We start from the raw sequence: 26065 nt of genomic DNA, 5'->3' as shown, positions 1-26065 counted from the left end.
TCTCATTATTCTCATTTTCTTACGTTTCTGTAATTTCATATTTTTTTGATCACATTTTGATTTCGCATGCCCAAAGTGAATTTGGTTTGTGTTCCGAATGATTCGCCTGAATGTAAACCTACTTTACTGCCGTCCGATAAATCAAATATATATATAATATATATATATATTTTATTACCTCGTATGTTTAGGGATTTATGCAAGCCTCTGCTTCTGCTAGATTCCTACTAATCTGTGTATATGCTAGTTAGTATTCAGTCAATATTATATTCATATCTTCAATGGAGGATCGAAAACCTGAAGTTCTGTTCTGTTCTAATGGGAAGGGTATATAAAGTTCGGTTTACCAAAGATAAATACCTCAGCTGTCACATATATGTACAAATTATCATACGGCTTTAGCTTTAAGTTTTCGATGTTTCTCTGTTTCTTTGCATTTGCATTTGCAGTGGAACAAAATCAAATAGTCCTAGGCGACGATCGTGGTATCATATGGTATGTATATGGTTTACGATTTATGTTTTATGGTATTATATGGTTGCTGGATCCCTCGCGGTCTCAACTAAATAACAGTACTAACTTCGTATCGGAGCTGTAACATGGATAAGGCATGTGGAGGATTGATATCAAAAATTGTGATGAAACATGGATTTCTGGGTGTTCTGTGTTTGTGGCTGACAATGCAAGAATTGGTTTAATTGTTTTCTGTAATTTATTGTACCCTAAAAATTTGTTTACAACTAATACTATGCATATGCTTAAAATTGATTAAAAAATATAATATTTATATTTATAGATTTATTCACGAAGGCTAATAACTAAACGAATTGTACGACAAAATTGTTGAATAAGACCAAAAAAGGGAGCCATGCAGTTCAGCGATCCCAAAAAAGGTTAACAATTACAAAAAGGTGTGACGAGGGACTTTTTTTTAGGGGGGATTTGGTGTGAATGGTGTGTGTGTGTGTGCCCCTAGAAAAACGGGGCAATCTTCTTACTGGCTAGGATTCAATATTATTCATATTTAATATTCAATTACTAGGAGCGTAAAAGTTTGCATTCATTTATCGGCTGCTATATTCTGGCTGGCAAATTAATTAAAATATGTAATGCAGTGGTTAACAAAAAGGGAAACTACTAACAATTATGTTTAGATCGGCTCTGTTTCTTCGTTCTTTCGTTTTTTTTAGAATTATGTATAATTATTGTTTACAAGTAGCATAATTAATAATTACGTGTATATATTTGATGTTGGTTTCTTATAAATTTTTTTTTTTTGTTTTTGTTTCTTCCGTTTTGTTAAAATTATAAAATTACCTAATCAAGAAAACCATAATAATAATAATAATAATAGTTGTTACTGCTGCTGTTCTGTTTGTGTTTTTTACGTTTCTGTCAATTGTAATCTACGGTTGGTGGAGGCCTTTTAGGCCTTCCAGTTGTTCTGGCGACTGCCGCTGGCCCCACTTTGCTGCTGAGGCGGAATCATCTCCAGTAGATACTGGCGCTGCAGCTCCGCCGCCCGCTGAACGTCCGCCATGCTGTTGGAGCTGCTCGAGTTCTTCGCCGATCCGGAGGACGAGCTGCTCTTCTTGTTGTTATTGTTAAAGGCTAGCGGAATAAAATGGGAAAGAGCATTACATTAGTATGCAATTTGTAGTGTATGATTGAATGCAATTGGAAATCCACCGACTGACTGAGGCGCATTCCTGGTAGCCAGTTATGAATTTTCCAGTCAACGTCATTGACATCTCACCTGCCACTTGTGCCGCCTGCGCCATGGCCATTTGGTAAGAGTACAGAAGCGGAGCAAACTGCATCATATGCTGCGGATTGCCTCCAAGTCCTTGTCCCAGAGCTGAAACAAAGTTTATACAAATAAGTTAAATGGTACATTAAATTGACATCCAAGTGAAACTTACCTCTAAAGAGCTGTTGCTGGAACGCCTGCATGGCGGCCGCCGTGGCAGCTGGCGAGGAACCGCTCAGTCCTGCCGCCGGATTGGCCGAGCCCGTCGATGCTCCTCCAAAGTTACCCAATCCGCCCAGCGCAGCCAGATTGCCCAGCTGGCTGAGGTTGCCCAGATTGCCAAGGTTGCCTAGACTGGCCAAGCTATTGATATTCAAGCCACCCATGCCGCCAAGGGCACTCAGATGAGCAGCCGCCGCCAGCGTGGCCGCCGAGTATTTGTCGTAGTTTTGGGCCTGCTGTTGCGACTGCTGATCCCGCTGCTGATCTCTGTCCCGCTGATCGCGCTGCTGTTGCTGCTGCGACTGATGGTGATGATCGAGTCGATCGTTGCGGGATGATCTAGAGGATGTAGTCGGCTCATGGTGATGCGCTGGTGACGGCCCAGGACTAAGGATACCCGCCTGCTGAGCGGCAATGGCTGCTGCAGCGGCGGTGGCAGCCGCTCGCGAAGATCGCGATCCCCCAGACGACGGCGGTGGTGTGGCTTGACTTTGTGGTGGCGGCGGCGTTGGACGCGGTGTCGCTGGCGTTGGCGTCTGGCATTTGGTGGGTATAACCGTCACTGACGGCGGCAGATTGACCAGTGCAGCGGCCGCCGATGCATGCGACGCCTGCAGTTGTTCCCGCTCCCGCTGCAGATGCGACGATGAGGAATTGCTAGACACCGCGGAAACGGACAGTGAATTGACACCGCCACTCGATCCATGGTTGTCCACCGGCGAGGGACTGCTCTGGCTGGCCAAACGCTGTTCGATCTCCTGCTCCTGCTGCAGCGCCTTCACAAAAGCCTGTTTCAGTCGGTTGGTGTGCTCCGCCTTGAGAGCCTTCTTCACGTTGGAGGTGACGCACTGCTCGCAAATCACCTTGGGATCTTTGTTGGCTGCAAGTAAATGGTGTCATTAGATTGCGTGTCACCAATATTAAAATATTTGTACACCTACTTTGTTTCTCCCACTTCCACACGGGCGTAAAATCAATCTTGCACTGGGCACAACGGAATGGAGCTGCCACAGCATTGGCCTTCTTGTTGACGGTTAGATAATCCACGACGGTTTCCAAACCAAGAAGGTACACAAAGTCCGTGTTGCTGGGATTGGGTATGAAGTGCATCTCTGGCGGTGGTGGCTTTGGTGGGGGAATCTATCGAAGAAAAACTCCAGTATAAAACCAAAATATCTCAATATTGCTAAGCATTTTGGAACTCACCTGAAGCAGCGTCTTTTCCAGCTGCTTGCGAAGGGCCATTTTAGCCGCCGCCTGTCTTTGAGCGGGTGTTTGAGCATCTTCTCTTGGCGTGGACCGATCATTCTGCCAAGAAATAAGTTTATTAATCTATATCCATGAATGGGTTGTTGGTTGTGAAGAAGGACTAACCTTCTGGTCGTTGTGCTGATTCTGGTGCGATTGGGACAGTGGTAGCGCCGGCGTGATGGAAACAGAATTGCTTATGGTCCCAGGTACCTTCGAATTATCCGAAATATTAGGCTGCATGTTTCAACGATTTGGTTGGGTTGGGTTTTTGTTTGGTTTTTATTTTTTACAGGATAGCAAATACGAATACAGAGCAAAGTTGAGTTTTTAGTAGACGGGTGATTAGTTCGATAAGAGAAATGAAAGAATATTTAGTGCCACTCGCACGAAGTCTCCTCGGTTTTTGGAAAATCCTCATACAGAGGCCGACTTCGGCTGATTTGACAGGTGAGTAGTGTTGGGCAGCAGTGTTAGCAGTGTTGTGAACTTGTTTGTGTTGCCCAGTGTTGGGCAGCTGATTTTATCGAATAGTTTAACCAATAAGAAGTTACATTTCGATATAAAAAGAACTTTTGAGATATAGAAACTATTATTTAAGGGATATTAAAACTTATTCTTTGTATAACTCTTTGTTGTATAAATATTTTCTAACAAAGTAATGCTCTTATGAAATGCGATATAAAATATTGTTCATTATTTTGTTGTATTATTTTTTATTATTATTTTGTACTCTCTGAGCTGAATGTCTATATAGATTTGACTAGGATGAATTTTTTTAAATTTAACTATATTGAAGATTGCATTTTTAAATAATTTGTGCTGCTTAATGTGGCTACCATTGTTAGTTTGTTAGTTTAAAATGTGTACTGTATTGGTAAGCGTGAGTTTTTGTGTTTTTCAAGTGTTTGGAATACATGTTTGGCTGCATAGAATGTTTGTTGGCTTTGTTCTTTGTGCTTTGTGTATAGTGAATGTGCAGTGCAGTGTCTTTGGTGCTTTTGGGCAAAAGGTGAGAGAAAAACTCGGCGCTTACGGCAACGATTACATTACAATAACTCACATTGCGTGGTTTCAGACTGGAGGGCGGTGCCGATGTGGGTGTGATGGTCACCGATGGCGTGATGGTGAGATTCGGCAGGTTGGTGCGCGGCGGCAAATTGCTCGAGCGGTGCGATGAGGAGGTGGCGGGCGTGATCGTGGTGCCGGCGGCCAAGGTGGCTCCAGCGGGCAGCGATGATCGTGGCGGCGGCAGTATGGAGTTGCTGCCGCTGCGATGTTGGCCGCTCAAGGCGGCCGCTGCAGCTGCAATGGCCGAAGCAGCCGCCGCCGCTGAGCTCGAGCTTCCCGTTCGACTGTTGGTGGCGCTAAGGATTGGATATCATATTGGATATTATTAGTAAGAGAATCTCCATAGTATATATAGAAATGCCCACCTGATGCTCACGGCTGGTCCGCCGCTGCCGCTCAAGCTGCTCCTGCTGCCCTTGCTGTGGGCGGGCAGCGGTACCGCCGACGTGGGCGTCACACTCAGCGATCCCTTCGAGGTGAGGGCGGCTGGTATCGCCGAGAGCGGATTGTTGGGCGATACGCTGGTCGGTGTCACCACCAGATTCTCCTTCATCACCTGCTGCGATTGCTTGAGTTTCTTGAGCAGCATCAGTTTGGTCTCCTCATTGCGCAGATCCTGTCGCAGCTTCCTCAGACTCTTCTCACGCTCCTTGAGCTCCGCATGGCTCAGCTCCTTAATGGGCACATACGGCGGCATCTCCTCGTCATCCGTCTCCGAATCGATATTCCCATTCTGCTGGCGTCCATTGGTGCGAGCGGGTAGTAACACAATGTCCGGTGCCTCGGCATAGGATTTGGGTTCGGTACGGGGTCGCAGTACTCTCCTCTGAACCTTGTTCTCATCCTGACCGCCGCCTATGGATCCACCACCTGTCGCACCTGTGACACCTTCACTGGCGTTAATGCTGTTGTTGTTGTTGTTGGTTGTGCTGGAGCTATTGGTGTTACTGCTATTGGTGTTATTGTTGTTGTTGGTGGTGGTGCTGCTGCTGTTGGAGTTGGTGTTACTGCTATTGGAGGTGGTGCCATTATTGGTAGCCGGCGATGGTGACGGAGTGATGGTCAGGCCAGCGTTGTTGGCCGTCAGCGCACGCAGATCCCGATTACTGAGCGCCGCCGGAGACGGAGCCGGCGTTATGGTCAACGCCGGGTCACGACCGGACCCCAAACTCAAGTCGACCACATCGTCGACCTCCATTTTGGCCATTTTCGCTCGTCGCGTCGTCGTGATTCTGTATGTTGATCAACTGCAAGGAGTCAGCGAATACAAAACGATTAGTTGGGTGTCAAACAAAATGTTTATGAACTAAGTTAATATTTCATTTGTTTAAAAATAAATTTAATTTAATTCTCTGTATTTCCAAAATAAAAGGTGATATGCAAAAAATGTTGTCCCCTTTCTGGAAACCCAAAGAAGTGAGCTGTGTTTAAATAGGGGTTAAGGGGGCGTGGCCCGGAAGGGGGAATATTGTGGCTTTCGTGTTTTTGCCAAGGGTTGAATTCGGGTTTCCTTTTCTGCGTTTTTATTCCCGTTTTGTTTTTCCTTTCGCCATAACGACACTTTGAAAGCGGAAGTACGACTGTCTAACCCCTAAATGTGTATCTGTATCACCTTTTCTCCCTTTTCCGTGCTGGTAAATAATAAAGATATCCTGATTTCAATTTATTAAGGCGACGACCTTGTTGGGTAAACCGATATATAACACTCCATTCTCGAGGCAAATATAATGAAAAATGAAAAAGAGGGGAGAAAGCTGCACTAAATCACAAATCAAATCGGATTTGATCGTAGATACCCCAAGTGTAAGTGGATTTGGGGCGCTGTGTGTGTGAGTGTGAGAGCACTTAAGCGAAAAATTTCTTTCGATTCGGACATTTTATCTTCCACAAACAAGTCACGTTTTCGATTTAACAAATTTTCGCATACAAAGCCGCTGGTTTTGCTGCTGCAAGAAAATTTACATGGAAACTCAGCTAGTCGGTGGGCGGAGAAACTTGTAACAGTCGACGATCGCTAAGAAGAACCTGCACAATCGTTAAGGAAGTTGAACAAAAATGTTGTTCTGATAAGTTCATTCACACGAAAGTACTTGAGTTTTTACAGCTATTTTCAACAACAACAAAATTGGTAGATCAAAAATTAACTCTTATGCAAGTTCTCACACTTGAGTGCTCACTCAAGTCTTAATAGTTTAATGGTTACAAAATTTGCATAAAAGGTGGTTTGAAAGACAACAAAAATTCAAGGCCACTTGGTGGTTAACGGGTTTTTGCAATAAATTTGCTTTTCCAGCACACACAATCCGGTTGCAGTGAAGCTCCACTGTACCTAGTAGTAGTAGTAAGTAGCCGAGATCCAAACCAGCAAAAACAGGCGCACACAATCGCAGCCAAACAGCAACAACAACAACCACAGAACTAACCGACACGTGAGAGCGAGAGGTGAATAAACCTTTCAAGCAACTTGAGCTGCACCAAAGCACAAACAACAAAGCCCAGCAAATACGACAAACATTCACCTGCTGCCGCTGCTGATTTTGAAAAGCGCACACACAAACAATATCAAAATGTCAATAAAAATCATTTTAACAAGACTCCATCAGCGATAAACCAGCAATAAGCGTCACAATTAAAATGAAATATACATAAACGTCGGATCGTAAATACATAAATACATAATTCATTGAGGCAGGTGGCAACGCTGGCAAAGCAGAGCTTGGAAGATGAGGATCTCCACTTTTGCAGGTTCTGGCCAAAGAAGAGCGAATCAAATGGCATAATTACACAAAGCTGGGGCAAAGAAAAAAGTGAATAACAAAATTTAAACAACTTGGCATTGTTGTCCCCAATGTGCTATAAATTAACTCGCTTTGAAAGCTAGCACACAAACAAACACGCACGCTTACTCGCTCGTTTTTCATTACTTTTTTCTTTCCGCCTTTTCTCTTTCCCCTACGCCCCCACTACACCCCAACAACATGAAAACGGCGGCTGTCGGCAGAGTCTCGTTACTTTCGACACTTGTGTCGTCATCAGATTGCGCTGCCCGCTATCAGTGCACAGTGGGTCGCATTCGCGGGGTGTACCAGATAATAGGTGGCAAAGCGTGCTGTGCGATAGTGGGCGACGATAACGTCGGCCGGAGGAGCTACAGTGGTCAACAGCTACAGCGAACCAAACTTTAATTTGGTTCTCTTGAGATTTCATAATTGCTTTTTAAGGTATTTCTATATTAACTTGCAATTTTAAATGCTTAATTTATCTGATAAATATATTTCGAATTTATTATAACTATAATAATTATATCTAATAATATCGCTTTTAAAAACTTAAAACATAGAATATTTATAAACAGTTTCTATATATTGCTGGTTTTTACAAGCACCCCTTTTTAAATATTCATTCAAAACAAATATTTAATTTGTTTCACTATAATTCCTGTTAGCCTAGTCCCACTGTGCATCGAAGTTGTTGGCCTGTGTGCGCGAGTTAATTCCACAGCGCGAGATTGCGTATGTTTGCTTGTCAAAGTGTGTGAGTTTGTGTGCTTTGATGATTGTCAGCTATTCCTTATTAAATTAATGCAAACATTTTTAAATTTTTATAGATGCTTTTTAATGCTGGCGATCATTATGCGTGTTGAGTACCACTCCAGCACACCCCCTCGACATGCTTTCCGCACTCCTTACCCTTTAACCCCTGTCCGCCTTCGAGGGCGGAAAGCGACTTTATCGATTTGTTGCGACGTTTGGCATTTGTGTGACTATTATTGTGCTTAATAGCGCGCTAAATGTGCTTAATTAGCATTTGTGAGTTGCTCAGTTTGAGTTCACAATGGGTTGTGTGATATGCGAGTATTTGATGATCTTGGGCGGTCTGCTGGGAACAGGTGTACTCAATGTTCAAGTTCAAGTTTAAGGGTCGCTAGCAGCAGCAGAAGTGGTAATATACACCGATTTTCAAATGCAAATTCAATGGGATTTTGAGGGGATTACTGCCAAGAAATCCACATGGAAGTGACCAAAGGCGATATTGGGGTTATATCAAAGTGACCAAAGGAGATAAAAAGCGGAAGGGGGGGAAACGAACTTAGAGGCGAATGACAAGCGACGACGACGCAAACAAGCAAAAGAAATAAGGTTAAATCAAAAGTACAGTTGTGTACATAGCGCGGCCAGCAGCAGCACCAACAAAAGCAACAACAACGGCAACAGCAACAGCAGCAACAACAACACAAACAAAAGCGAAGAGCAACAGCAAAGCAAGCGAAATGTGTTTGAGTGTGGCTGCGGTGAGAGCGACAGGGAGAGCGCTAGCGGCGAGAGCGAGAGGAGGAAGCGGGAGAGCGAGAGTAAGATGGAAGAAGAGAGCGCACGTCGCACACACGACAAATGAGAGTAAGAGGAGAGCGGGCGGCGTATTTTGGGGTCTGGCCACCCAAAAACACCATCCCCCACTCCTCCTCAATATCCCCCCACAATCACCACGGTTACACCACCCAATCTCCAACCCATCCATTTGCATATTAGTTTGTTATCAGCCTTGCAGATAAAGACTTTACTAAATACTTTTTCTATATTTTTGGATCGTATGCATTACAAACCAGTCATACTTAGATTATTTTGAAGAACCATAAATATCTTTAATCTATGAATTATAACTTTCAAGCTTCATTGCGCACAGCATTTAGCGGATTTCATTTTAGTACTCAAAAACCATATTTAACTACGTACATACTTACGCATACATATGTATCTAAACTTATATAAGAAGAAAAGATTTATAACTTGCTTTAGAACCTTGTAGCTTTCGTTACCTAGCACTTTAAAACCTTAATCTACCCACTTTTCCTTCTGGCAGCCCACTTAGATTTGTATATTTATTTACCTGCAGTCACAGAATAGTAGTAAAAAGTTGTTGTTCTGCAATATTATCAATAGAGCGCCCAAGGTCTTTGTCAATAACTCTTGCACAATCTGAATGAATGACAAAGAAAGTGGCTATGAGTGTTCATTAAAAACCGCCTATAGGCTAAAATACACCTAAAAGTCATTTGGAACAGAATAAAAACCTTTTAAATTATCAAAAGGCAAGACGCAGCTTAGCAAACAAACATTTATTTCGCCACGTTTCGGTTCGACATTATAAGAAATGCGCATATCTTATATCTTATGCCATTGTACATGGGAGGCGAGGCGGGGGGTTGGAGTGCACGGCTGTACGAGGTTTAGTTGAGTGGATTGGGGGGAGGGCAGGAAGGGGGAGGAGGTCTCTGCTTGGCTGCTGAGAGAAAAAGCGAGAGAGCAGGCGAAAGAGCACGACTTGTTGTACATGGATGGGGTGGGGTGAAGTCGAGTGAAGTGGGTTGGGGTGGGGAGGTATGGGGTGTAGTGGGCGGGGGGCGGTGGCAGGGGCGACCGACCTTCGTACATATTTACTCATCCATGCTGGGATTTGGAATCGGAATTGGGAGGGTGGTGCATCGGGTGCTCAAAACACAATCCCAAACCCAAAACCATACGTAGGCCAATTCGACAACTGCAGTCAAGTGATGTCATCGAAAACTATGGAGAACTATCGAACTGCATTTAAAGAGTTCTATGCACTTCCTATTGCATCGAAATGCGAAATATGGCATCTTTCTTTATCGATATTCTTAACTTTGGACCTCAACTTGAAAGTTAAAATATTCAGCTTCTCACAAATCAAGTTGCTCATAAGCATAACCCAAGAAGAGTTATGCGATTGTTGACATAATCTTAATATAAATGTACAACTAAGGGGATGAGAATGGGTTAACAAATCCAAGAAAAGTGAATCAGAGCTTTATATACTAGCTATTATATATGTACATATAATGCTTGAGCACTGCAATCTAGAATATTCCAAGATAACTGAGTACTGTCTATTTCCCCTTGCTCTGAAATTATATTTCTTATCTCACACGAATTAATGCTTAAAAATCTAAACAAACAAAAGTAGTTTGGAAAAAGTACTATGCCATACTAATCTAATCGAAATATCTGGCTTATATTCTTTCATCGGAACTATTAAATAGGGTTTTGCTAAACGTTCCCCTTTGATGCAATTAACTTAAGTGCTCTATGACACCTTCCTCAAAAAGCCCACTGTACATTGTCGTTTTTCTCGTTGCGTTTATTTATAACAACCGATAAGTAGAATTGAGCAAGTTGCTGGCACTGAAAACAGCGAACAAATGACTATGTACATAAAAAACCAAAAGTTCTAAATGGGTTAACTGAACATTAGGCACAAATTAATTGCCTGCACTGTATGACAAACTAGACAGAAATAAATAAGTGGAACCAGATTCTTTACATTCTGATTTGGTTTTATTTTACTTGCTTATCAGTGAAGTATACACGAAATGAAAATGTCTGCTGAGTAATTGGCAAGTTAAAAAAAAACTTTTGTGGGGGGTGTTGAACAGCTGTTTTTCTTCGTGCTCTTGACCAGTGTTGCCAACTAAATATACAGTAAATACGATACATAAGGAGCAATAGCAACAATGCAAAGACAAGATAAAAATTAATGACTTTCAAACTGGTTTTGTTTACTGTTGTTGTTGTTGTTGTTGTTGTGAAATGAGAAGAAAAAAATTGAGCGGAGAAGAAGAAGCAAGGTAGTCGATGCCAAAGCATCATTTAATTCTTTGTTCGCCTCCATCTGTAAGAAAAGCTGTTTTTATTTTTAATTCAACATATTTTGTTGTTTTCCAGAGATAAGCATTGCACGCGGGAAACAGATGGAGAAAGTGTGTATTAAATACAATGACAAATGCCAATCTGAGCACTAGTTGACTTTAAAGATGGTAAGCCTGCTATAACCCAAAAACTGTAGAATAATTAAAATTTAGTATATACTTTCCTTAGTCCTTCTTCTTTGCCAAAAATAGAAACCTTTTAGCTTGCCAACTACTATTAATTAAAATAGGCTAACACGATATCTATTTACTAATAATGATGGTTACCATTTGTAATTTTTTTATTTTAATAAACGAACCAAACTTTAACAATTTACATATCATGTCAATTTGCCATTTTGCCCAATTGCGCAGGTGGGGGTTATATACATTCATATATACGATGTTATATATAAATATTTGGTTGCATATATGTATATGTATGTACATATGGCGAAATATGCAATTGCCCACCTCTCCACTCTTCTTCTTGTTCACGCTGCGTCTTTGCTGTGTTTACTGTTGCTTTTGTATTTGTTGTTGTTACTTTTGTTGTACATAAGCAGTCCGATCCATGAATGTGTATGTTGTTTTCCACTCACACTCCCGAATTTCACATAGGCAATGGGTTCAACTTGTATATGAAACCAAACGACCGACCGACTCTGCCGGCGTCGCTGCCGACGTCACCGTCTCTGCTTTTGTCTATCCAACCATGCGCCCCTCCACCCCTTGTGTACGTGTGTGTGTGTGAGTGAGTGCTCTTACACCTGGGGTCAATAAATTGGGTATAGGCAATTAACATGTACTAATTAAATGGATTCAAAAAGTCGGGTGGCAAGAAAACTTTTGTTCTCACCTAAAACCTAAAAGCAATTTATTTTTGTTGAAGTATATCTTGTCTCTCTATATTTATTGCTCTTCAATGAAATTCCTTAAAAATGGAATGTTGAATGGATAAATAATTACATAAAATAACAAAATGTAACTATTTATTATAATATTAAAAACAGTAAACGGTCATGTAATTTTTGTCATGCTCTTTAATTGAAAGAGCCTATCCTAATGGCTTGCACACGAGTGTGCAGCATGTATTTTATGGCATTCGGTGGCCGTTGACTGTTTGGCTGAGAAACGGCAAGGCAAAAAGGCAAACCGATCTATTTATTACAATTCAGAATTCACAATTCACCCTGTGCAGCGTGTACATCATTACGCATTTGCATTTGGCACATTTAAAATTTCAACGTGCTTAATTCTTTCTGGCTTCCTGGTTTTATTTTGCTCGGTCTTTTTTTTTGCTTTTTTGTTATATTGCTCGCCAAGCAATTGACGCCTGCACTTCGAATGCTTTGGAAAAATTCCACTTAATCAAGCAAATTACCAACGCGTTGCTATGCTTTTCTCCTGCTTTTTTTGTTTTTGGCTATTTTTAGGCTTTGTGCTTTACCTTTTTTCGGTTTTTGGTTATTTGGTTTTTCGGGTTGGCAAAACAAAGATGGCATGCTGCACGATGGGAATGGAAATGAAAATGAGAGAGAAACGTTAAGACGCGTTAAGAATAACCCCGAAAAGTAACGCGTAAAAGCAGCGCCCAAAAAGAAATAACAAAAACCAGTTAGCCGATACTTTTCTCTCGCGCGGACACACACACACAAGCACACGTGCGCAAAGTTAACCTTTTTTTATGACATACTACGATGATAAGTGCGAAAAAAAGCGGAAAATATTCGTGAATTTCATTCAATTTTGCTGAGAGATTTCAGTTTCGTTTGCCATTAGTAAATTGAGTGAATATATCATTCTATAAATAGGCTTATCAAAGTCATGGCATTGCAATAATATTAAACTTTAGCCTTGAACTAACCACCACGAATAAAAATATACCAATAAACAATATATACAAAGGGGCACCTATGTATGTATATAAATATGCAAATGCTGTTTTTTTATTTTATTCGCCTATGTTACACAGACAAATGTACATATTAGCGTGTAATTGTATCTTAGCACGCGTTTTTCGCCTGCAAACTGCATGCTCGGTGGGACAGGGCCCAAAGTCTTTAATCGTGTAGTCGAGGGGTATATAGTACGTATATGGGTATATACACAAGCCGCCTATCAATCCACATAAGGTGTGTATAGAGTACGTTCTCATAAAGGTATGTATGCGGAAACCGTGGGGCGAGCAACCTTCGAGATACAAATTTTCAGGAATTTGAGAGATACTTTCTACCTGCCCACTAAACAGCTGCCAAACGTAACGTAACTTAATATCATATAAATAAAACTATTATCAATATATGGTACATTTTAAGATACCTACTAATCTACACCATTATATATAAGGTTAGTAAGCAGGTTTAGTAACACATTTTCGTAAAGATTGTTGATATAGAAAGCAAGAAAACATTCCATACATGTTTTAGGATTATACATATGAGTCAAGATTTCAAATTCCCATCCAAACAAACCCTTTCCATTTATCGACCGACCACTGTTGTGATTATTTACTCAAGCCAAGAGGCATACATAATTACATCTGCGCCACGTCACTTCCTGCATAGAGTCGCAATAGCGATAAGTAAAGTATCCCCAACCAATCTTTAGTTTGGGTATTTGGCAAATCGAACCCTTTTGGATCTGCATAGTTCTTCGCTCGGTCATGTGCGATTGAACATGTACTATGAATTGAATATGTAGTCTAGTCCAAGTACTTGTGCATTTGTCTGTGCATATGCAATGGCGTATAAAAATAAATGTCAGCGAAAAAAAAAAATGGAAAAAGAGAAAACATTTTTTCTAGCTCTCTAGCTGATAAGCAGGGCGACACTTACAAATTTGTATGTACAACACATACATACATGCACACAAACGGACCAAGTACATATGTAAGTGTGAGTGTGTTTAGGGTCTGAAGAGTACGTTATACTTTCAATTTGACTGTTGTTAGGAGGGCTGATTCACAATTTTCATCTTAATCTTAACAGATTCGTTTTACTATCGCTGCCTAGCTGCTACCGAACTAAAACTAAACATAAGGTCTATGTCAGAGTTAAGTGGTTTCTCAGAAACAAAATATGTAGTTATATAAGTTGGATTATATACTTGCACATGTTCATTTAAATTTCTTTGGAGACTTCTTATCAGTACCTACATACATACATATATGTAAAAGGTTGGCCTTTCTATAACAAAACTCTTGATTATCTAAGTTTATCAGGATTAAGTCAAGTTGAAACTTCAAAGTATCTATAGCACCATCTTGTGGCATCGCGTGTATCTTTATCTGATCTTGGCGAATAAAATAGTGCTCAAGGTCGGTGAACTCGGCATGAAAAGAGAAATCGCTGGATGCAGCTAAATAACGGTAACGAGCTAAGTGATGCTGCAACTACAGCCACAAATACCAGCACTAGTGGCTGCTACTAAAACTAGTATTAGTTGTGCTTGCCTTCTATGTGCGGCACAATTCCTTTTTTTTTATGCGCTTGTTCTTATTTTTGCACTTAATGACTTGTAACGAGCTCGCGCGCGTGTTTTGCGCTCTCTCTCGCTCTCTTTATATGTATATGTATGTATATATGGGTTGGCATGTATATACATATGTACACCATATAAATGGCCAGCATACACACAATCATATGTACTAGTGGCTGGGTTGTGCGTGCGAGGGAGATGGAGCTCTTTGAAAATAAACAGGTAAAAATGGTAAGCCAAAAGAAATAACAACAAAAAGTAGCTTTGCCACTTTTTTTAGCCGTCTGCCTTTTGTTTTTTTTTCTCTTTTTTTGTTTTTTAATTTTTTTTCTTGAGTGAAATGATCGTCAGCAAACAACGAAATTGGCCTGGCGGTTTTTCTTCTTCTTGTCTGTGTGTTGGCCAACAATAATTATCGCCGATACCTTTTAAATAATTAGTCAGCAAGAGCTGACCATGAAAAAGCAGCACAAAGTGTGGAAATCAATGTAGGCTTTTGCAAACTGTTTACAGCAGCGCTTTATCTTTCGTAAAGTAAACAATACCTAATGTACATATACATACGTCAAGTGCATATGTGTATTGTATTTAATCATTAAACATTTTCAGTACTATTAGTGCAATAGTGCTAATTGATAATTACTACCCAGTTTCATTACTATTGTATTTGTTTAACAGCTTACCGCTGTTATTATTGCAGTGCATAAATAACTAGTAATCAAAATACAGTAAATATTATAACTTTGAAAGTTTCGCAACTGTACTTCATTTTCTTTACTGCTTCAACTTTACAGCCATGAAAATCGTAAAGAAGGCCATAAATTATTCATAATCAAAGATGGCAACTCTGTTTTAGCTTTCAAAGATAAATAAGAAGCATTTTAAAAAAACAATCGACAGAAAAGTCATTTAAACGGTCAATTGCCTCAAGCGGCCAAAAGCAAATGTCCGAACGAGAGGGCGATAGCAGAAAAACACAAAAACGCCAAACACAAAACTAAATGAAACTGAGAGGCACTGCATAATGTGCCAGAAAGAGAGCGCTGCCACTGTGCGAGAGAGAGGGAGAGGGGGGCAGAGCAGCTGACAGCTGCCCATTTAAATAGCAGCGAAAAAACTGCAGGTCGACAATGAAAATGTATTTAATGCTCGGTCAACAGCACGTATTTAATAACAGATATGCTAACATATTTTACGCGTAGCATAAAAACGATTTAACATTTATGCACCAGATATGTACATATTCTCATATATTTTCATACATAAGTAAAAACCATTAAAATCTGAAAAGATTGCAATCAACTATGTTATTGGTTTTGAAATGAATGGAGAATATTTATTGAATGATATTGCACATAATATATAACCAACAAATTATATTTCCCAACAAAAAAACAGACAAATATAAAATCATTGAAATATAAAACAACAAATGCGTGAATATAGGCCACATGTGGGCAAGTGTATGGATATTTCCACATAGGTCACATATCAGATATGATACATTTTGGATAAGTATTTAAGTCACACCAAAGCAACAATCACAACTTGTGATTATGATGATGAATATTTAGCAGCTGAGATGCCTTTCAAAACTCTTCAAATGTGCTTCAGCATCGGCCATTAAAAAATGTTAACCACATCGGGATGTGCATAAATTATAATTTACCGAAGCGCAGCAGCCCCAAGATGTCGAATCGGAAGAAGAAGAAGAATACGAGGAAGAAGAGGAAGAGCGGGCGGGCGGGAGGTTGCCGTATAGGTGGAATCGGGGAGAGAAGGCGACAGACCGATACAAAAACCGAGAGAGAGCGAGAGGAAGCGAGGGAGAGAGAGCGAGCAGCCTTATATACACGGGCATGGAATGTTTGCCTGTGTGCACACGCAACACACACACTCACACACATTGATTCCGCCGTTTGGGTTCTACTTTCGTGATATATATATATATATATATATACCATATACCATGTACAGTGGGCACTACATACATATGTACAGCTGTGTGTGCAAGCATCGGGACAGCTAATCAGGCAATTAAAGAGCCACCAAATAGCCCAAGCAACAACAAATGGTTTCACACAAAAAACCAGAAGAAAGAGAAACAATTTCAAAACTGAGGTGGGCATCGACAATCAAATGTGCCAGCAGCACAAGCAAAAAGTTTCCCATCAACTCTATACACATACATAGTTATAAAGTCTGTCATCGCAAAGTGAATGCGTTGCAAGAACCGAAACTTCAAAGTAATAAGAGCCGCCGTTTTCTTGTTTACATAATGGTTGCAAAATTAAGAAAATCCCAACGATTCGCCGAAACATGCCGGGTTGTCACTCGCAGACAGTGGGTGGCATTTTCCACTGCCCCGCCCCTTTTTCGGGTTAAAAACACCCACCCACCCATGGCCTAAACCTGCAAATGCCACGCACTTTCAACGTACATATTTCAACCACCGAAAACAGCGCAAAAAGCAGTCACGTATTTGTTAGTTAGGCGGCACGACTAAATGATACCGGTTATTCGTTGTTCAGCAACCCTTACAAATTCAAATTTTTGAAGCACCACGCACATATTAAAAAGTATAGTGATTATAATATCCCAAGCCTCGTGGGAAGTTTGTGTATTATACAAATATATTGATCAAACATATCTATACAATTTAATTCGAAGATATTAAGTATTAAAAAACATACCCATACTTACAACACTTCATTTATTCATTTTTACTATTTAGTGGGTATGTTGTTTGTAATGCATTCCCATTAACCCTAAGAACCAATTGGAACCATTTATAATAGCCTATTAAAACGTTAAGACCGGATTAGTGCAAATATTAAATACTTTTGCAGGGGTGAATTGATTGTTAAGTACATCCCCGTATGATATTATATTTTAAGTGAGATTCATGAATTACTAAATAACATAGGAAAATTGGCATTGCATTTTATAGAACTCTTAGGGAAGCTCACAGGTTTGTATAAATACTATGAACCAATTGAATTCTGAAATGGGTATTATCTGACAGGCTACTAGTTTTAAGTTTGAAAAAGACTTCCAAGTTGTTCTTAAGTTACCATGATAATAATGCAACCCTCGAGTAAAAAACAGCCATTATGAAACAAGAAGAAAAACAGATTCGACAAGTTACTTCACTTAATGCGGTTCCCCCCGCGCCAAGGGGAAAAGGAAAATCCGCCGCAAAAGGGGGTTGGGAAAAACCAAAGTGGGTGGCTGCTGTTTCTATAAACTTTTCGCGAACCTTTAAAATGGGCTTTAAAAAAAGTGGTAGGAAGGAAGGAAGGAAAAGAGCGTGGAAAGGAAAGCCTTTACGTCTGGGCTCCCTTATTCGCCGGTTACGCCCCCTGAGGTTATGCCCACATAGCAACACAGCCCGTTGGCGCCACCCACGCGCCACCCCCTAAAAACCCTCCACCCCCACCTCCCCTTTTGACCTGTCTGTATGTTGGGTAACTTTTTTTTTATTTTTTTTTATTTTGCCTGCTTCTTCTTTTGCCTTTTGCCCTAACACAAAAATGTGTATCTAGAAATATTTTATGCAGGCAACTCTTCAGCGGGGGTGTGGGGCCTTTGGAGGGGGTGTGGCAGATAGGCGAAGTGGTTGGGACTGGGAGTTGGGGATGGGGGTTGGTTCAAACCCCTCACCCCCGGCCACCCCACCCAACAATGGTCGCTGCTCTGGTTTCGGTTGTCGGTGTTATTGCCTTTGGTTTTGGTTTTGGGCGTGTTTCTGGTGGCACAAAACTATGACTGAAAATCGGGGTAGGGTGTTCCGTGGGGCGGAGATATCGCTATTTCAGCACACATATAAATCTTTTCGCAAGCTATACAGTCGAACTCGCATAACTGCAACGTGCCTAAACAACTTTGCAGTAAAATTCAATAAAATCTGTCATCGTAACTTACTCAAAAGCTTTTGTAATTTGAAACTTCTGAAAAACACACACATCTCAATAAACGAAATATACACGTTCAACCGAACGTTTTATTATATTATAAAGTTACAGTTCTTACCGCAGTTTCTTTTGAAAATATAAAGCGGCAAATTAAAGAACGATTTCTTGACCAAAACTATACCATAAGCGGTTTAGGCTTCAAATTTAAAGAAAAACTCCCATATACATATGTAATCCGAATCCCCCTGAAATGAAAGTGCAGATGCTAGTGGTCGGAGCTATTGAAGTGGAGCTGTATATATATAAATATATATTGATACACATAGACGGCACATCAAGACACATGTCCACATAATTGCCAAACGCGCAAAATCGAAGTGGCGACCGGTCCACTCCACCCTAAAATTCACCACCCCCAAGCCGCCCACAAATGCCCTGAACCACCCAGACCACCCAGATCACCCAAACCACCCAAAAGCACCCAACGAAAGCCCAACCCCTCGGCTTAGGATTACTCACCAGTCTGCATTTGCAGGTGGGTGGTACAGTTGCGCTTTCAATTTATAGTTGGATTCTCGGTGGCCTGGGTGGGACTACTAAGCCAGTTTCATAAATAATTGCAGAATATTGAATTTTGAGGTGCCCAAAGCCCATGCCAAAACAATTTCCCCAACTGCCAATGATATTTGCGCTAATTGCCATTGCCGTCGTCGTTGGTATTTTCATTAAAATTGCGTAATATTAATGGTCGAATGCAGCGTGTGTAGTTTGAGGCTGGGTCACCATCATGCTGTGGCTAAAACTAATTTCCCGTCCAAGGTTTCAATGTTCACACACAAACACACACGCGCACACACACACAAACCAACCATATGAGCAGCATCAACCAATTCGGATTTTCGGCATTACAAATTTGTGAAAATTTGCATATTTTGGGGGTGCTGACCCCGAATCACCCGACGTACGAATAAACCATATTCGCTTCAACCTGCAGCAGCAAGTTCACTGATACCGATATACAATGGTGTAGGCATATCATCGCATAGATTACGCAACTATTCCCAGGATACCGCCAGGGGCTACAGTGAGAGAGAGAGAGAAAGAGGGAGAGAGGGGGTGCGAATGGGATGGATGGTGGCTTCACACATTCGCGGCGACACATTTGTGCCCCTCGACTCCACAAGGTACCACCGGCGTAAGCCACCCACAGGCTGGCCACCCGAAAATGGTAGGAAATCCACTCAAGCACATCGAACGCAGGGCATTGGACCACCAGTCACCACCCAACCACACATAGCCACCCCCCATACCCCCCACTCTCCATCCCTATTTTTGTGCACCACACAACTACGCCACTGTACAGCTGGTATCAAAATAATAACACGGAAAAACCGGCCCATAAATCAGGAAACCCAGGTTATCTGCCATCTAAATCGGTAGAGTTTGCTTGTGCTTCATTTACTATTTCCATATATACATATGTATATGTATATTATTGAGTCTTATCAGCAACCTTCTGAGATAGAGTTCACTTTAAATATACGTAGCTTCTTAAATCTAGCAGATTTCCAAGAAATCTAATATAATTATTTTGAGGCAAGCGACTTCAATGAGCACAAGATGCAACATTGAGTAGTTTGAGGAATAAACCTAGATATGCTTAAAGTTGCTAACAAAAATTCATAATTCTTAAGTGATTTCCCAAGCTGCAGAAGTTTCTGTCATCTGAGCGACGCATTTGCTATAATCTCGACCTCAGCTGTGCGTAGGCCTTCGTTGGGTGGGAATGGCGATTCCAGGGGGCGGTGGTTCATCGGATGATGTTGCTGCTGCTGATGATGCTGTTGTTGTTGTTGTTGCCTTCGTTTTCGGGTAGCGACGAGAGCCCGGATATTATATGCATACTTGAACTATGCGAGGAAGGAAGCCAGGCGACCAGACCAGCAGCAGAAGCAGCAGCAGCAACAGCAGCAGGACCCCTTCTGTCGTGCCATTCCCAAAAGTCCCCTAGAAAACCACCCTAGCCCCACCACCACGCCCCCTTGTCCTGTTTTGTATATGTATCTGTTTTTGCATGCTCCTCTCACTCTCTCTCTCGCTCGCTCTCTGGCTTATGTGTGTGTGTGTTTATATACATGTGCATGCACAGCTGTACCGTTTCGGGGCATTTTACAGCCACAGAGCCGCCGCCGCAGAACACCCGACCACCCAAGCACCACCCACAGCCACCCCCGCACAAGACCACCAACAACAACAATGCAAAACGTCTGCATTTCAACTAACGCCACCCGATACACAAACAAAGGTCGAGGGGAATGGGCTCCGCACAGCTCCTCCCTTTTGCGACCATCCCACTCCACCCCTCGAAAAAACCAACAATCCACCCACCAAACCACCCAGCCGCCCACTCAACACCCCCACCCCCACCCACTGCAGCAGCAGCCATCTCATATTGCCATAGTTGTTGTATTCTTCTTCTTATTGTTGTTGCTGTTGTTGTTCTTGTTGTAGCTGTAACTGCTGGGGCTGCCGAAAAAGTTTTATACATAAGCGGAAGCTTACGAAAATCCCCCACCCAACGGGACGAAAAAAGGGAAACCCCCTTGAAATGCCAGAAAAACAGAACTCATTACAAAATCAATAAGTTAATTTTACTTTTTTTTTCTTTTCTACTTTTGCGTGCACCATTTACGTGACATTTTTATGACAAACTTGCTGCATATTAAATCAATAATACTTTGGTAAACAAAGTTAGAGCAGCGTTTTCAATGACTGTTGGTTTTTCCAGCAATTAGATCTTTAATAAAGTTATAAAAAAAAAACAAATGCCTCTTGTTAATGCTTTAAATTAAAGTTTGCTTCGGTCGCGTATAATCGATTTTTTCAGAAGCAGCAGCGCCAAAGTTAAAACCACCCACTCATCCTCGGCACGAAAGCAGAAAGGGGATCCCATAAAGAATATATGTACATATGTATATATAGAAGTAAAGTGAAAACAACTGAAGAGACAGGAAAACAACTCCCCTGCAAAATGGGATGGTAGGGGGGTGGTGTAGGAGCGGAAAATCGGGTTGGTTGGCTAAAGGTTGGGCTAAGGTGGAAAGTATGGAAAATCCAAATAAACGAATTCCTTTGGCTCGCCCGCCATTCTGACCTTTTCACTCCGCTGGGGAATTTTAATAAAATTCTTTAGACTTACTGCTCAATTATTTATAAGAATTCCATGATTTATTGTTTATGTTCTTGGAAAAGTTATACATTCTTCGTATGAATACGTCTGAAGACATCTGTACATTTCAGTTGCAAACTTTAAGTCTGAACTTGAGCAATATCTTTGAGTTTACTCAAAGAACACAAAGAATATGGTGTTCTTTGCATCGATAGTTGACCGAATCTTCCCTGGCTTTGGCTGTTATCGTAATCGCCATCACAATCGCTCTCGAATCGCCTGCGAACTTTGATTCATTGTTCTCGTTGTTTAGTTGTTGTTGCAGTGTTGCAGCTGGGCTTTTGTTTTACTTGTCAACAGAGAGTTTAGTTTGGTGCATCGGCTTGGGCTTAGGTACTGCAGAAAACCCCTTCACCAATCAAACCTTCACCCTCGAGCCCTCCCCTCTGCCCATCGAAAAACAACAATGCTGCGGACGCTGCATGCAACTATTGAGGCATGAACATGCAATTTATGTACCTCTGTATGTGCATATGTATATGTATATGTATGTACGTATGTACCTACGAACTATGAAATACAACAACAGCAGCAATAAGCGACTGTACTTTTGATATAAAATCCACTACACTCCACACACCCAACACACTCCCACCCATACATGGAAAACCAAACCAAACACTCGCACACACAACACATTTCAGTTGTATACGTGTGTATGTATATAGTACCGAAAATACCCCCCACCGCCCACCGCCCAACGCCCACATTTAGAGACACCCACTTGGAGTGGAAAGCTCTGTTTAGTTTTAGTTGCGCTTTAAACTGCATTTCGGCTTGCGATGCCTTGTTGTTGCAAGCTGTACATAGAGCATTGCATGGGTGTCGACAAGGGGGTGGTTGGTGGGCTGTGTTACTTGTGCAGCAAACGAAATAGAAAACAACTGCAATATGTTTGCTTCCCCGGAATGCAGAATGGAATAGCCAGAAACACAGCCCCAGTTGCATTGCATGCGGCAGAGATTGGGCCAAAAAACAGACATTACACCCGAAAACATGCCATCGCCAACCAATTCCAGTTGTCATCTAAACGTTGCAACTTTTACAAAAGCCTATCTATATACAAATTGAAACTTCGAAATGGCTGGAAAATGGTATAGCACCAATCAAAAGTTTCTTTGATCTTAAATTTATGTGGGAATTAAACAAACAATAAACTTAAAGCCAATTCATTTTTTTTCCACAAACTAACCTATCCTAACTAGTTTTAGTATGATTTCTTAAATTAAAAAATTACTCTTAAAATGACTGACTTTCAATTCAGGCTAATTGAAAATAACCAATGGAAAACTTAACACGTTGTATATGCAATATTTTATATTATATATTTATCAATAATATAATACAATTATCATATTTTCTACCTGGCTGTGTGTACTTCTAAACAATGTGAGTATTTCCTGAACCTTTGACCCCTTTAAGCGAAATTAGATGAAAATTTCGGATATCAAAGCAAGTGCCGGTGAGATGGGGAGGGGAGAATGGAGTGAAATGGAGAATGGCAGGAGAAATAAGGAAGAGGAAGAACGGAGCGGAGCGTTACTGCAAAGCCCTCGACTTTTGTTGCTCCACTTGCACAAACAGAAACGCACGAAAAGACGTAAAGAGAATTTCGGCTATCGAGCTGCTCCCCCAAACTCACAAACACACACACGCAAACTCACCTGCAAACTCAGGTAAATCTTCGTAAGTGTGTGTGTGTGTGCGCGGGTGAGTGGTGCCTGTGTGGAGCTGACACGGCAACAAACAAAGGTAACGCTAAAGCCAAATCTACAGCGATACATCTAGAAACCGGGCATTCTCGTTCCAACCTATCAGATATTTTACCTCTTTCGATTCAGAGCTTTTTTTTCATGGCTAATTGGTTGGCCATACTAATTATCAATTATGTAAATTCAATTACATTTTATAAATATATTTTATTTTGAAACAGTATTTGTTATACAATTGTGTAATTCTTACCATTTGCATTGTATTCGATTTCTTATCTAAAACATTTCTTATCTATCATTTTTTGATAGTAAAATTTGCCACTTGGCAAAGTTAAGTAATTTGCATAGCTAAAATCTCATTTTCTATAAATATTTTCTTATGAAAAGTGGAATTTTGTAATAAATTGCAAATAGGCTCAGCAAACTTCCGAACTTTTAACACTCATCTCAACTTTTGGACTTCACCTGATCCGCTGAGAACTAGTTCACATTTCAGCTACCACCCCTCCGCAAACAGTGCACCAAAACAACAACAATTGCAATTACAGCAACACCAGCTACACTATTGCCACAACAACAACTAGTAGAAATGCGGGTCTGGGTCGTAAAATCGAGACCGAAAGCAAGGAGGATAGGAGAGAAGAGAAGCGGAAAGGATGGGGAAACTCGACGAGACGTCGAGAATGCAGTGCACATAAAGAATGCCAAAATAAGTTTAAAACTAACGACGAACCGGGTTTTAGTGAGTGCGACTGTATGTGTGTGTGTGGTTGTGTGGTTGTGTGTGGGAGCGAGACAGCCAGCAAGGTGGTTTTTTGTATGGCTGAGTGTTTGTATTTTGGAGCATGCAACATTGCCGAAAAATGCGTGCGATGGGGGATGGGATAGAAAGAGAGAGGAGGGGGCGAGGCAGGACCCCCAAAAATGAGAGAACCGAAAGAGAGTTTGCGAAACAAGTGCATTTCTGCATGAGAATGTGTGTGTGGGGGGTAATTTTCGAGAAATTAACAAGTGTTGCAAAGCGCAAAAGGTGCGTTGCGGGTAATTATCAAATATAAATATATACCATATTAAACAGAATATAATACAAAACGAATGGGAAAAAGTTCATTAACACGGTTAGCATTGTAAAATACCGCCAACAAATCTCATTCATAAGCGAGAAATGTGTGTATAGATAACGGGAACGGAAAGAAAAAACGAACAGCGGCGACAACCCCTTCCGAAAATAAAAAGAAAAACCGCGGCAACCCAGTCAAGCGACACAGGAAAAAAAGTAGCAGCTGAAACAAGCTCCTAAGCATGGCGTCCCAGCAACAACAGATAAAAGCTGTAAAAATTGTCAATATAGAAGAAAGAAAGGCAGGCAGCAGCAACCACAACAACAACAAGAGGAAGGAGGAGAAAAAGAAGAAGAAGCAGGCTTTGGAGCTTTGCGAAATAATGCGCGAGAGTTAAAGAAGAAGCCGCCAACGCCAACTGCGACGTCGGCAGAGCATTTTTAACGAGCCGAATGACAAGCGCACACAAACAGAAACACAAACACATACAAAGGCACTTATGCAGATGCACACAGTCGAGGTCGAATCCATAGCAGCAAGATCAGAACATAAAAACTTTGATAAAATTAATCAATTTAAATCAGATATTTGTGTTAAATATTTCAATGAAGGACTTTTGTAGTGTTCGAAAACATAAAGGCGTTGGAAAAAGTATTGAATAATATTACATTAAAATATTGGGCATTTATTGATGCCCAATGTTTTAGCTATCTCATACTTTATCGTTTGTTTTATAAAATAGTTCAAATAATTAACTTTGGGATTTTGTGACTTTCCTTATTGCATTGACCTCGATTGTGTGACCACACACACACACAAAGAGGCGCACAGATGGGCGACATGCATACGAGACGCCGCAGCAGCAGACCGGTTGAGGTTAAATTGGATAGTGGCAGTGAGAGAGTAGGAAAGAGAGCGGGGCGAACGAGAGAGAGCGATTGGAGATGGAGCATACATATACATATTGAATTTTTCTTCTTTGGCGTAATGAAAATTTTAGCACTGTTTTGGGGCAAGAAAACGGGGGAAAAAAATAACAGGAAACTTACCCGCGTGTGAAAATCCGTTAGTCGGTGGCGCCTCTGCCGCTGCGCTGCTGCTGCGGAACTCCTCTAGATTTTTCCAATTTCGCATGCACAAAACTATATGGATTTCACTTAATTAAATACACTGCTTATGTACACCTTATATATGCACTTATACGTTGGTATGTATGTATATACGCCTAACCAACACACTTGCAGCACGCGCTCTGCTGACGTCGACGCCGCTGGTTATTTGCGGCTACTTTATCGAAATATTTTACACGCACTGCAGAATATACTTTGTTTTATTTAAATATTTTTGTTTGTCTTTTGCTTTGCTGTAAACTTTATACGCAATTTGTTTACTATTTCAAAAAGAGAGTGACACACACAAAGACACACACGCACACACAGATAGGCCGCTTCATGCACTCGTGTGCGGCATTTTATTAATCCTCGTCGATTTGTTTGTAAATAGATAACGATACGATATTGTATTGTATCCGCCGAATCCGCAGATAACAAACTCGATTTAATTTCAATTGTGCTTTTTCGCCGCTCCGCTCACGCACACTACCTCACACACACAGACGAGACCGCGTAGCACGTCCGAACGATCCGAGAGATGAAAAAGTAAAAAAGTGTTTGTT

General features: G+C 41.2%; 1 protein-coding gene across 1 annotated transcript; it reads right to left on the bottom strand.

Annotated features, from left to right (window-relative positions):
- Positions 1–783: 783 nt before the first annotated feature.
- LOC120448184 (uncharacterized protein DDB_G0281025) lies at positions 784–26065 on the bottom strand. Its single transcript, XM_039630039.2, has 9 exons — positions 25440–26065; positions 4657–5538; positions 4284–4587; positions 3347–3433; positions 3179–3280; positions 2914–3112; positions 1923–2852; positions 1757–1858; positions 784–1611 (listed from the first exon to the last, which is right to left on the bottom strand). The coding sequence occupies exons 2-9, from the start codon at positions 5496–5498 to the stop codon at positions 1427–1429; spliced, it is 2751 nt and encodes a 916-aa protein (XP_039485973.1). The 5' UTR covers positions 5499–5538; positions 25440–26065; the 3' UTR covers positions 784–1426.

This window comes from Drosophila santomea, chromosome 3L (assembly GCF_016746245.2).
Source record: "Drosophila santomea strain STO CAGO 1482 chromosome 3L, Prin_Dsan_1.1, whole genome shotgun sequence".
Classification (NCBI taxonomy): domain Eukaryota; kingdom Metazoa; phylum Arthropoda; class Insecta; order Diptera; family Drosophilidae; genus Drosophila; species Drosophila santomea.
This window is presented reverse-complemented; position numbering and strand designations above follow the sequence as displayed.

Bases quoted from the DNA above. Each gene is read 5' to 3' on its own strand.
- LOC120448184 (XM_039630039.2), bottom strand. From the start codon at position 5,498: ATGGCCAAAATGGAGGTCGACGATGTGGTCGACTTGAGTTTGGGGTCC. The intron at 1,859-1,922 runs GTAAGTTTCACT...ACTTTGTTTCAG, and splicing joins CCAGCAACAGCTCTTTAGAG to CTCTGGGACAAGGACTTGGA. The intron at 1,612-1,756 runs GTGAGATGTCAA...TTATTCCGCTAG, and splicing joins GCAGGCGGCACAAGTGGCAG to CCTTTAACAATAACAACAAG.